General features: G+C 34.4%; 1 protein-coding gene across 1 annotated transcript; it reads left to right on the top strand.

Annotated features, from left to right (window-relative positions):
- The first annotated feature begins 2444 nt into the window (after positions 1-2444).
- LOC113777055 lies at positions 2445-5628 on the top strand. Its single transcript, XM_027322099.1, has 5 exons — positions 2445-2874; positions 3376-4364; positions 4427-4630; positions 4712-5041; positions 5206-5628. The coding sequence occupies exons 1-5, from the start codon at positions 2445-2447 to the stop codon at positions 5626-5628; spliced, it is 2376 nt and encodes a 791-aa protein (XP_027177900.1).
- Positions 5629-14546: the final 8918 nt, after the last annotated feature.

Raw genomic sequence — 14546 nt, 5'->3', positions numbered from 1 at the left:
CTGCAAAGAATGGATAATCTGAAGGAGATGATGAGGAGATTTACTCTCTCAAACTCAGAGAAAGAGGGCGTATGGTTGGAGGAGGAGGAGTTCACAAAAGTTGTGGATGAATGCAGTTTGAGTCTGATGGGGAAAGTCTGGGGGGAGAAGAAAGTGAATACGAATGGAGTTAGGAGCTTCGCGGAGAATATGTGGCTCCATCCAAAAAACCTAAAAGTGACGGAGATCCATACTAACCTGTTTCAATTTTTGTTTGTTTAGAAATTAGATCTGGAGTGAGCATTGAATGGGAGGCCATGGATCTATGATGGTCAGCCGCTAATACTGTTGAAATGGAGGGAGGGCATTGAGGATGATTTGGAAGCATTTGATAATGGGAGGATATGGGTACAGGTATGGAACCTTCCCCTTCACTGGATGACTAGAGAGGTAGGGAGGAAGATGGGGGGAATTTTCAGTGATGTTTTTGAGGTAATCATGCCTCCAGGAGGAGGCAAAGAGGGGAAACATATGAAATTACTTGCGGAATTTGATCTGACTAAACCTCTCCCTAGAGGCATTACGGTTAAGTCCAATGGCAAGTTGAGATGGATAGAATTTTGATATGAAAAATGCCCAGATTTTTTGTTTTCGTTGTTGGATCATTGGCCACGAAGAGAAGAATTGTGTTTGAAAGGTTCTGCAATGAAAGGGGAACAACAATATGATAACTGGCTAAGGGCAAGTTTCCCTAGGACTCCTAATAGAAAGATTAGTAGTGAGAAAGAGCGAAATCTGGGTAGTAACAACCACAAGGAGTCCACCTCGCATCACAATAATCATAATGGACCTCCAAACTTATTCCTGACATATACTGAGGATTTCCATATAGTGGATGGGAATACTTTAGGGAGCGCAGTAGGTACTGTGGGGTTGAGGGTGGAGAGTGAGGGTAAGGAAAACTTGCAGGGAATTGAGGATAGTAAAGGGATGAAAGAGAAGGAAGTGCAAGGGAGTGGAGAAAGGGGGCTAAGGAAGCAAGTTAAGAGGGAAGTTATCACAATAGGGAAGGTTCTAGGAGTAGCAGAGGGAAAGACTGAGGAGATAGGATTAGAACAAATTCCAGAGGGGGTAATGTATGATCAAGATTGGGTGGATTGTGAGACAGACAAAGAGATGGGGCAACTTATAGCAATTGAAGTGAAGGAGGTCAGTATGGAGGTAATAAACAAAGGGGAGATAAGGTGTGGGTTGCTGCGTGCTAATCATCAATTTGCAGAGAAAGGCAAGGGTAGGAACTGTAGGGGGTGGAAGAGGGTAGTGCAAGAAGTGGAGAGAAGGGAACCTCTGAGAGATGTGTCAAATGGGAAGCTTATGGTTGAATCAAGGAAGAGGAAAGGTTCTAAGATTAATGTAGGGAGGGACAATGTAATTAAGCCTGGCAGTAACTGGAAAATGAACAGGAGGTCTGACCAGGAGATGTGTTATATGGAAGTTTTTGAGGTGGTGGAGCCCTCCCTAAATGGGGCTCCCAAGCCCCAATAAGAGCTCTGGTGTGGAACTGTTGAGGAGTTGGAAGCCCCTTGATAGTTCCCCTACTCAAGGAGGCTGTGTTACTTCATTTCCCCTCTTTAGTTTTTCTGTTAGAAATACAAAATAAAAAAAGTGTCCTGAATAGTGTTAAGCAAAAAATCAAGTTTGATCACCTTTTTATTATAGATCCTGTGGGTATGGCTGGTGGTCTGGCAGTGATGTGGAAGAAAAAGGTATCTCTCAAAAAGGTACTGTTCACTAGTTTTACTATAGAATTGTTGATTGTTGATAGGGACATAAATGTGGAATGGTGGTGTGTGTGCATTTATGCTAGTCCAGATGACAGTGTTAGGAAAGCACAGTGGGATGTGATTACTAGAAGGAGTCAGATGTGGGGCGAGGCTTGAGCCATAATGGGAGATATGAATGATATAGTCTCTAATGGAGAAAAGTGGGGCGGCAGGGAAAGAGCAGATATCATCTTTAAAAATTTTAGAGATTTCATTAATACCAAATGAACTAGTGGACATTGGCTATGAGGGGAAACCTTGAACATGGAGTAATAGGTAGGGTAATGAGGGAGAGATCAGAGAACGTTTAGATAGAGTGTTAGGATCTAGGAGTTGGTGTAATAGCTTTAGGAAGGCAAGATGCAGGCATCTAGAGACAGAAGCTTCTGACCATTCCATGTTGTTGGTAAATACAAAACCTGCAATAGGGAAGAGGTGGAAGAGGAGGTTTGTGTTTGATAGGAATTGGCTTCAACATAAGGAGGTGGGAAATATAGTCAAGTCAGCCTGGAACACTAGTTGTATAGGGTCTAGATTCTTCAGGTTTCAGTTTAAAATCAAGCAGTGTAGAGTGGCCTTACTGAGATGGAACAAGCAGAATGAGAGCAACTTTGGGAAAATCATCTTACAGACTAAAAAGAGATGAAGGAGCTACGAGATAGTAATGTGAGTGGGAAAGGGGTTAAACTGGCATTGCTGAAGAAGAAACTGGTTGCAGCTTATAAGGATGAAGAGGCCTATTGGAGTCAAAAAGCTAGACAGAAATGGCTAATGGAGGGAGATAAGAACACCAAATGTGTGGCTGGAAGGAGGAAAAGGAACAGGATTGGTCTTCTCAAGAAAAGAGATGGGGATTGGTGCAAGGATGAGGAGGAGACTGGCACAAAAATAATACAATATTTCAAGGACATTTTTACTGCTGAGGCTCCTCATGGAATTGATGCCATCCTAAATGAAATCCCACAGTCCATAACTAGTGTGATGAACAAGCAGCTTATCTTACCTGTGACTGAGCAGGAGGTTCAGAGAGTTGTATTCTCTATGCATCCAAACAAGTCACCTAGCCCAGATGGTATGACCCCTATCTTTTTTCAAAAGTTTTGGTGTGACATTAAGTTAGATTTGATTAATACTATTCAAAGTTTCTTTCATTCTGGTAATTTACTAAGAGCTGTTAATGAGACTTTGATCTGTTTGATTCCTAAAGTTGACTCCCATGTTGCTATGACTCAGTTTAGGCCTATTAGTCTATGTAATGTACTATACAAAATTATTTCCGAAATTCTGGTCCATAGGTTAAGAAGTGTTATCAGTTGCTGCATCAGTCCTTCTCAGTCTGCTTTTGTCCCTGGTAGACAAATTCTGGATAACATACTTGTGGCTCATGAATGCATTCATTTCCTTAATAACAAAAGATCTAGTAAGGAGGGATTTATGGCTATGAAATTAGATATGTCCAAAGCCTATGATAGGGTAGAATGGATTTTTCTAGAAAAACTAATGTTGAGAATGGGGTTCTGTCAGTAGTCGGTAGGATAGATTATGGAGTGTGTTTCTAGTTTTTCCTAAGCAGTCAATGTTAATGGGGAGAAGAAGGGTATCAAGCCATCTAGGGGGCTAAGACAGGGAGATCCCTTGTCTCCTTTCCTGTTTCTTATTTGTGCAAAAGGCTTTTCAACTCTGCTCAATCAAGCAGTCAGACAAGGAAAACTAACTGATCTCCAATTGTCTTCTGGTGGACCTAGACTATCTCACATCTTTTTCGCAGATGACTCATTAATATTCTGTAAGGCAAAGGAAGAGGAGGCAGTGCAGTTGATGAAGGTTCTAAGGCAATATGGTGAAGCTTCAGGACAACTCATCAACACTGAGAAATCATCAATTTTCTTCAGTAAGAATGATCCAGTAGGGGAGAGGTTGAAGATGCTTGAGAGAGTGAGAGTGATGAAGGAGCTTAAACAGAGCAGGTACTTGGGTCTACCTTTGGTAATTGGCAGATCAAAAACACAAGTGTTTAATTTTGTTAAGGAAAAGGTGGTTAGCAGAATATCATGTTGGAAAGAGAGGTTGCTCAGTATGGCTGGGAAAGAAGTGCCACTGAAATCTGTGGTCATGGCTCTTCCAGCATATGTGATGTCATATTGTAAACTTTCTAAGGAACTTTGTAGGGGTATTAGGAGAGAGATGGCTAAGTTTTGGTGGGGAAGCAAGGGTGAGGAGAGCAAGATGCACTGGTTAGGTTGGGGTAAGCTATCTGAAGTTAAACAGAATGGGGGATTGGGCTTCAGAGATTTAGAAAATTTCAATCTGGCACTTCTGGCCAAACAATTATGGAGAATACTCACTAGGCCAAATTTGCTAGTCAGCAAGATCCTTAAAGCCAAATACTTCAAAGGAACCTCAATCTGGAAGATGAAAGGGAAACGTACTGACTCCTGGTGTTGGAAAAGTATTTTAAGCGCGAGGTCACTGTTGGAAGAGGGGATGAGGAAGAGAGTACGAGATGGGAAAACTATAGACATCTGGAAGGATAGATGGATCCCTGGGGTGGCAGGAGGGAAGGTGAGCACACAATAGGATACAGACCTGGGATTGTATAGAGTTAGTGAGCTGATTAAAAATAGGAATTGGAATGGGTGTTTGCTAAGGAGGATAGGGAGAGGATTTTGCAGATTCCCTTGAGCCTGCAGGATATCAAGGATGGACTCTTCTGGGCTCATTCTGCCTCAAGGGAATACACAGTCAAGTCTAGATACAGGTCTGCTCAGGAGAGAAAGATATGGAGGAGGGTGAGAGATAGTCATGAGGAATCTGGAAGTAGGAATGAAGTAAATGCAAGGGGATGGAAAGTCTTATGGAAACTTAATATGAAGCATAAACTGAAGCATTTTATCTGAAAATGTATAAAGGGTATCTTGCCAGTCAATGAAAACATCAAGACTAGGAGCATGCAAGGCAATCCACTGTGTAAATGTTGTGGTGTCTTCTCAGAGTCGACCGAACATATGTTGTTTCTATGTAGTCATGCAGAGGCTATTTGGAAAGTGACTCCAATTCAGTGGGATGGATTGGAGAATCTGAGAGAGAAGTTTTGGTTGTGGTGGTCTGAGCTGGTGGAGGCAACAGCTAGGGAGAAGGGGGAGGAGCATATTACTTTCATAGTCAACTTGCTATGGCAAATCTGGAAGGATAGGAATGAGATAAACTTCAATAGGAAGGGTAGAGGTCCAGGGGTGGTGGTACATAAAGCATTAACAAAATGGATGGAGTACCAGGAGATCCAGGGAGAGGGAAGAGAGGAAGAGAGAGAGAGTTAAGGCAAAGGGTAGGGAAGCAAGACAGATGGGCTGCTCCTGATAAAGGGTGGATCAAGCTGAATACTGATGCAGCATTGAATTAGCAGACAAATAAAGCTAGCTGGGGTATTGTTGCTAGGGACTGGAAGGGGAAGCCGGTTGCTACATGGGCTTGTCCTTCCTTTACATGTTCAGTACCAATACTTGAGGAGGCATTGGCAATCAAAACTGCAATGGTTAAAGTTGCTTTGGAAGGATGGGAAAGAATTATTATAGAATCAGATTGTAAGGTTGTAATAGATAAAACAAAGAAGGATACGGATGATGTGGTTATATCCACAGTCTTGCAGGATATTAAGCTGCTAAAACATAACTTTGAAGAATGTTGTTTCTCCTTTGTTCGAAGGGAGTTCAACTCTGTTAGCCATAAGTTAGCAAGATTTGCTCTAAATTTAGGGTTTGTTGCTGATTCGAAAGCTTGTTTTCCAGTTTGGTTGCTTGATAGTGCTCAAGCAGACATTGAAGAGTAGTTGCTCTAGGGTGTGTAACTGGGTTTTTGATGAATGAAATGTTGACGTTTTTTGCCCAAAAAAATTATGAAAATATTTGTAAAAGGAAATTTATGACAAATTTTTTGGTCAATTAATTATGCTAGTTCTCTCCCAATATCAGAACTACTTGATTCCTACTCGATGTTCCCCTTAGTTGTCAAAATAACAAATAAATACATAAACAAGTTTATAAGTCCAATTATGGATTTGAGTGACATGGGTTTTCTCTATGGGGGGTTTAATTTTATTTTTATTTTATCTAACATTGTTTTCTTATCTCAAGTCCAAATTATTCAAGCAATTCCATTTATCAGTTAAAAGGAAGAAAATATAAATCATAAGATTTTTGCATAAGTGCTTAGGGAGTTAGATATCATGATCTCTAGTTTTACAAGTTGTGGCTTTATTTGAACTGTATTATGTTAGTACTGATCGGACTAATGAGGATTACTAGTAGCTTAGTGAAGAAATTACTAGACTCGTCCCTCAAATCTTACTGTTGTTGCACCCAAGAACAAGAATAAAAGAAGAGAACTTAACTAGGTGAGAATGAAATTTTGCAGAAATACCCCTTAATAAAAGGGTGAACGCTATTGACCCTTCAGTTTTAGGACTCTTAATTTGATTCATCAAATGTGTATTTTCTCCAATAGAGCCTCCAATTTATTAAGTAATTCAACGTTGTCCTCCAAGATAAATTATATTATGAACTTAGGCAAGGCGAGCAGCAAGTACAACTACAAGATAGAGAGTGGTTTCTTGAATTAGTTTGAATTTCTGACCCCTTTTATGATAAAAGTGCTTTTGTGTTTCTAATATTTCAAATGTGACTAGTTGGAGCCCTCGGAGTGGTGGTTCATTTGAAACTAGAGGAGTTTATCATTCTAAACTAAAGTGGAGTTGATTTAAATAAATAAACTCCAATCCATATCTGGATATATACCTAACAAAATTACTGTTTTATGTTAAGTATTCTTTACTTTTACAGGAATGCTAACAGTAATAGTAACAAATAAAGATGTGAGAAAAAGAAAAAAGATGAGGTCTAAGGAGTTGCCCAAAAAAAAAAAAATTGTGAATCAATTAATGCAACCTCAAGCTTAGTTTTGGGCTGATCGAGAAGAGGCCTCCTTGAACGGGGACTGATTTTTAGATTGTTTTTGTGAGTTGGGCTTTGGTAGTGAAATCACATATCTGTAAACTTGAGGGATTGTGGTTTAGCTGATACTCCTTCTGCTTTAGATTGTCCAAGAAATACATGATATGGATTTCAGGCAACCACAATGATGTCAGGGTGTACAGTATTGGATTAAAGGCTTCAAGATAGTAGAACTTGAATGTATTGCATCTAATTGTTTTCACAAGATATGTAGAAGAAAGTGTAATTATTTATTTTTAAATTAAGTATTGGTTGTTCAATTCTTTTTTAATTACAAAAAGTTCATTTGTTGTGTTCATGGTTAAAGTTGATGGTAATAAACAAATAATCTTTAAATTGTTGTATAAATATATAGAAGTGATGAGACAAATTAAATGAATTTTTTTACTTTTTAGAAAAAGAAGTAGCTAGTACAAGTTTACCTAACAAAATGGTGAAACCCCATTCTTACTATTACTACTACTTCTTATTGTCAATTTTTAATTTTATTGGTCTAAATTATGTAACAATGACATTTTAGAATTTTCCCCATTTTATGCATTAATGGATTTTATTCTAGTGCTTGAGAAAAATAAAATTTCTTGACTTTTATCAAGGAAAGTTAGACCTCTAAATATTCTAGATACTAGTTTTAAGAACTGTTTATTGAACGAGAAATTTGGAAAGGATTTAATCCCTTTTAAGTCTTAATGCTACTCGAACAACAAAGATTTCTTTTATTTTACAATTTTTTAGTAAATAGTTGTAAATACATGATTAGACTAACAGATCAATATAAGAGAAATAGAGCAGACAACCAAAAAACTTACCAAGTATAACACTATAATTATTTAAGTTCACTAACATACTACAAACCTTGCAAAAACATATAAAAATAAAAGAGCAAATGTAAAAGTTGAATATAAAAATATCCTTAGTGTTTGTACATAATATATTGAAGAAATGTTTTTTAAAAACCCATAAAAAGAGCTACATTTATGTGAGAGAGGCAGTTGTCCCCTTTAGCTTTGAAGAATTCTCAAAATGGGCTTGAAAATTTTTTAAATGTCAATCTTCTCCTACAATTACACCTCCTAAAATTCACAAAATTTCTCTATTTCTTTACTTTACCCCCCAAGTTCTTGAAGTCTGATAGGTTCAAAATGAACCAAGTACTAGTTGAAAATAAAAAACAAAAGGCTTTTTTGTAAACCATTGGTACAAAAAAATGAACATAAAAGTTCTATTGTTTCATATTGTATAAAATTGATTGTCATAGAGTTGTTTCAATGTTATTATTGTTCTAAAACTCTATTGAACTTTAACAAATTTGACATAACTATCATATTGACTATGTATTGTGTTGCATATAGTTATTGTTGTAGGAGAAAATTGTTTTATCTTTAATCGTAGTGCATATATCAAAGCAATTGTCACCCATAACCTTGGGTCCTAACTCCCCTGTGCATTCAAGAGAACCAAAAAAGATGAAGTAACGCTTAGACTTGTTACTGTAATATTGTTTACCACAAAAGACAAGTGTTTAGAATCATTTAAACATGCTTGAAGCTTTTTGTGTGAAACTAAAATTAATCTATTCTTCTAAATATAGGCCGCATTTGACAAATGAGTTTTTTGGATGTTTGTCTAAAATTTTACTGTAGTTTAGTATAGAAGTTGTAGAAAAAATTTTGAAGTGTGTAAATTTTTAAATATTTTGAAATGTATAGTCTAAAAATTTTGAAAAGTTTTTTGAAATTATTGTAACTAAAGTTGTTAAAAAACCTGTAACAGACAAACTTGGTCAAAAACTTATTTGCCAAATAAGGCTATAGAGGCCCAATCATTCGCAATAGAGGTGAGCAAACGGTGCAAATGCGGTAATTCGGGTATATGAATTTGATAAATTTGGTTATTGAACTTATAAAAAGTTAAATCGTTTTTAAATTTGAATTGGAGATACTCGAATTCATTTCACTTCCAAATTTGAATTCGGAAATGGTAATGAATTCGAGTTAACCGTTTTCATTTTTAAAAAAAATTCTGTCGAATCCTTTAATTTTTAATTTGCCAATTGGGGCTCTAAATTATTATGCATTCATTATGCTCCTCAATAATTTAAAAATTATTGCTGATTTAATCCCCAAATTTATTCATAATTTAACACATTACTCATGTTCTAGTCATTTTGTAGTTTAATTGATATTCATTTGGTCACTTATACCTAGTTATATCTTGAATCCTTAATCAATGATTTAAGGAATAAATAAAAAGTGATTAATTTAAACTAGAATACACTTTAGACTGTACAATGATTATTGATCATTTGCAAATTTATAATTTACAATGATTAATAATAAGTAATATTAGTTACTAACTTACAAATTACAATGATTAGTGATAAGTGATATTAGTTACAAACTTATAATTTACAATAATTAGTGATAAGTCACTAAGTTACAAACTTATAATTTATTTCAAATCAAAATACAACTTACTTACTTACTTATGTTATTGTGCATTTGTATATACAATGTCACTTATTTACTTATAAATAACAAATTAGGTAATACATTATACTTACATTTATTCTTATTTCTTATATAGCTTTTGTTGGAAAATTTTGCAAATGACTTAATTGCTTTTAATAGTGAAAGCCAATACACTAATATATGTTAGGTCTAAAAACAATCTAAGGGGGGAGGTGAATTTGATTGATTAAAGAAACTAAACAGGTTATGGGCACTTTTTGCTCAATATGAAATTTACTCTCTTTCTAAGTGATCACACAATGAATCAATCAATAAAAGAGTAATATCACTTAAGAGAAGTAGAAGAGATATGCAATTTAAGGTTCACAAGATAATAAATAAAAAGAGAAGAATTGCAAACCAATTGACAACCAGCCTCCTCTTGAACTCGAAGATCAACTTATAAAATAAGTTTCTTTAAATCGATGAAATACAACCAATTTTGTGTACAAATGAAAGCTCACTTCCTCCTTACCCCAAGTTTCACTCGGTCAAATTATGAAGTTTTACAATCCCTCAGAGTAACCCTCACAAAGCTATACTATTGAGGCATTCTCTCACAAATGAAAAGTTTACAAACAACCTTACACCACAAAGAGTACAAATATTTCTTAGAGAGTTTTTTCTCACTAAAACTACTTTTTGATCTTTTATATTCTCAGTGTGCAAAAGTTGTTTTGAAGTTTCTGACCATGCACTATTTATATGAGACCAAAAAAGTGCTTCATTAATGTTTCCAACGGATAGAAAGTATTGAAAAATCAACTAGCCGTTGGGAGTATCGGACGTCCGATACTTCCGATACTTGTGTTCGAAAGCGGATAGAAAGTTTAAAAAATCTTTTCAATTCTTTTGGACGTTCGGTACTTCCGATACTTGCATCCAAAAGCAGATAGAGAGTTTGAAGGATCATCTCAATTTTTTCGGACATCCGGTGAAGATGTTCTGCATCTGATATGATTTGTCATGTTTATCGGACGTCCGGTATTGTCTTTATGGGCGTCTGACAGCTTTGTCTTTTTTTATCTTCTTTCAATTGTTCTTGTTCTTTGAATCAAATTGCTTCAGAACTAAAAGAATTTATTATTGAAAAGATATTAGTATTATCCAATTATTTTGTAAACATCAAAAGACAGGGATCAAAATCATCATTCTCCTCCTTTTTGATGATGACAAAACAATGAGTGAAAAGAAAAAATTGAGCAGAGACTCGCTCTTACTCATAGCATCCAAAATCATTAAGTGCCAACTCATAGCATCTCCCTCTTACTCATATCAGAAGAACTCTTCCTTACACATAGCATCCATTCTTCTCATTTTTGTTATTATAAAATTAGAGAGTAATTGCCAGTAGAAATAACAGAAAATCTATTAATAACACCAAAATCCAGCAACCATCATTAGCCAAAAATAGAAAAATAACACCAAGATCCATCAATGTCAACCAAAATGCATTAGTCGTTCAACTAACAGTCATATCAACCAACATTAATATCAAAAATATCAGAAAGATCCATTACTACAGAGCATCAGAAACATCAAAAGAAAAATTACAAAAGATCATAGAAAATGCATCCTGATATGAAGTACAAATGACCCTAGAGTACTGTCGGACGCCCGTTCATCAATTACCGGACGTCCGATAAATCTTGACCATAAAAAATTTTTAGATAGTTTATTCCAAAACGTCCAATTTTGTCCTTAAAAATATAATCAAGCAAATGGCAAACATAATATCGAAACTATTTGCTATTAAATAAAGTAAACTACCAATCATACCTCTATATTTTTTCTCATCAATTTTAGTACATTTTTCATCTTTGTTAAGTTTGATGGATGTACACATAGGCGTTCTAACTTGTTTCGAATCCTCCATTCCAAATCTTTTGAGAAGTTTCTTTGTATACTTTATTTGATGAATGTATCCTCTTGAATTTGAAGCACTCAGAACCCAAAGAAGAAATTTAATTCTCCCATCATAATCATCTCAAACTCATTTTACATTATAGTGAAAAAATCTTTATATAAAAACTCATTAGTAGCACAAAAAATAATATCATTTACATATATTTGCACAATTAGAAGATCATTGGGATTTTGTTTAGTGAAAAGAGTGGTATCCATAATGCCCCTTTTAAAATCATTCTCAACTAAAAAATCATTCTCAACCTAAAGTTTTGGATTCTTGAGAATTTGCATCATTTCTAACTATCTACTAGTATTTTATACCTCTTCTCATGTTCTTTCTCATATAACAATCACTTTTCACGTGACTTTTTGACAACAAAAGCTACACATAATCAAAGAGTTATTTACATGAAAAGCTTTAATAGATCTTACTTCTCTTCTCTTATGAATAGTAAATTCATTTGCACCACAATTTAATTTCTTTTCATGAGTGCCAAGATGAGATTTTGATCCATTTCCTCGAAAACAGTTTTGTTTTTTTATGTTGGTGAAACTCATTTAGATTGTGCATTTTTCTTTTCAAATCACTTTGTTCCTCTTTGAACATTTCACAAACTCTAATTTTTCTATCAATTTCATTTTGTAGATCAATCTCACCCTTTTTCAAGTAACCATTTTCAATTTTTAACTTTTTATTTTCTTGAAAAAGACGTGCATTGTCTTGAAGAAGAAAACTAATTCTGTATTTTTATTTCTTGTTTTTAGTATAAAATTCTTTCAAACTATCATGCAATTTTTCAATAAAGGATTCAAGATCATCATTGATTTCATCATCATTTTCAAGTTGAGAGTTACAAGTTGTTACCTCACTATTTTCAATGACCATAAAAGCCATTTGAATAGATTCTTCTTTCTTTTCTATTTCATCGTTGGAGTTGTACTCATTCTATGTGAATTGAAAGTTGTTGAATCTTGATTTTCTTTCAACTCTCTCTTCTTTCTTCTTTTTCATTGGAAACTCACTCATGTAATGTTCAAGTTGGCCGCATTCATAGCATTTGTCATCTTGATTTTTGTTGGCCTCTTGATTTCCTTTGTTTCTTGTATTGTTGAATTGATTGGAATTCGAATTGTTAGGTCTTCATTTTTTGAATCTCCTTTTGTTGAGAATTCTCTTGAAACTTTTTATGATGAGAATTAGTCATTGTTATCCATATCTTCATCATCCAATGAAACCGAGTCATCTTCATCTTGAAATACTTTTAGTGCAATGCTCTTTTTTGCTTTTGCATCTTCTTTTTCCTGTACCTTGGTTTTAAGATTCAACTCATAAGATGTTAGACAGTTTATAAGAGATTCAATAGGCATTAAATTCAAATCTTTTGTCTCTTCAATAGCAGTCACCTTACTTTCCCAATCTTCAGACAAAATATTCAAGATTTTTCTATTTTCTCTGCTAAGGAGTATTCTTTTTTCAGAACCTCTAAATTCTTAATAAGATTATTAAATTTACAATACATTTTATCAATATTTTCATGAGATTCCATCTTAAATGACTCATATTTAGTAACTAAAATAATTTTTTTTGTTCTCTAACATTCTCACTACTTTCATGAATTTCTCTCAGTTTGTCCTAATTTTCTTTAGCTGACTTATAACCTTTGACCCTAATAGATTCATTTGAGTCTAAAGTACTATATAACACATTCATAACTTTTGTATTTAAGGTGAAATGAGCTCTGTCGTCTGCAGTCAATTCATTTCTTATTTTTGGTTTAGATCTATAAGTATTTTCATCTTCTATTGAATCATCATATAGACCTTCATTAACAATAAATCACAATTCAATGTCAATCGATTGCAAAAAGATAATCATTCTCTCTTTTCAACTTACATAATTTGACCCATTAAACATTAGAGTTCTAATTACAGATTGTCCTTCAAAAAATATGATATTGTTGGTTGTCATCTTTGCTCTAAGCCACTTGACCTTAATTTCTAAGAGATCAAGTTCTGATACCAATTGTCAGGCCTGAAGACAACCTAAGAGAGGGGTTGAATTAGGTTGATTAAAGAAACTAAACAGGTTATGGGCACTTTTTGCTCAATATAAAATTTATTCTTGTTTTTAAATGATCATACAATGAATCAATCAATAAAGGAGTAATATCACTTAAAAGAAGTAGAAAAGATATGCAATTTAAAATTCTCAAGATAATAAATAAAAAGAGAAGAATTGTAAACCAATTGACTACCAAGTTCCTCTTAAACTCGAAGATCAACTCACAAAACAAGTTTCTTCAAGTTGATGAAACACAATCAATCTTGTGTACAAAAGAAGGCTCACTTCCTCCTTACCCCAAATTTCACTCGATCAAATTAGGAAGTTTTACAATCTCTCAGGATAACCCTCACAAATCTACACTATTGAGGTAATCTCTCACAAATGAAAAGTTTACAAAGAACCTTACACTACAAAGAATACAAATATTCCTTGGAGAGTTTTTTCTCACTAAAACTATTCTTGATCTTTTGTATTCTCAGTGTGCAAAAGTTGTTTTGAAATTTCTGACCATGCACTATTTATATGAGACCAAAAAAGTGCTTCATTAATACTTCCAACGGATAGAAAGTACTGAAGAATCAACTAGCCGTTGGGAGTATCGGACATCCGGTACTTCCGATGCATGTGTCCCAAAGCGGACAGAGAGTTTAAAAATTTTTTTCAATTCTTTCGGATGTCCGGTACTTCCGATACTTGCGTCCAAAAGCAGACAGAGAGTTTGAAGGATCATCTCAATTTTTTCGGACGTCCGGTGAAGATGTTCTGCGTCTGATATGATTTGTCATGTTTATCGGACGTCCGGTATTGTCTTTGTGGGCGTCTGACAGCTTTGTCTTTTTTTTATCTTCTTTCAATTGTTCTTGTTTTTTGAATCAAATTGCTTCAGAACTAAAAGAATTTCTTATTGAAAAGATATTAGTATTATCCAATTATTTTGTAAACATCAAAAGACAAGAATCAAGATCATCAATATGTTAATGTGCAATACATCTGCATTCACTTAAACTATTTAGTTGTCTTGTCTATGCTTAAAGGCTGAAGATTAGTTAATAGAGAATATGGATTTTCATGTTAAATATCTAATGTAACTTTGAGCACATTAATACTTGCAAGTTATAAGTTACGCTTTCAAATATTCAATAATTCAAATATGAATGATGTATCAAGCTACCAATATCTAAATTTTAATTACTAGTTATATTTATTGTTTAATATTTAGTATTTTACCTATACTTAGTAATTATTATCTAATTCT

Source organism: Coffea eugenioides, chromosome 7, assembly GCF_003713205.1.
Source record: "Coffea eugenioides isolate CCC68of chromosome 7, Ceug_1.0, whole genome shotgun sequence".
Classification (NCBI taxonomy): Eukaryota; Viridiplantae; Streptophyta; class Magnoliopsida; order Gentianales; family Rubiaceae; genus Coffea; species Coffea eugenioides.
The sequence above is the reverse complement of the archived record's forward strand: the minus strand, read 5'-3'. Positions and strand labels throughout refer to the sequence as shown.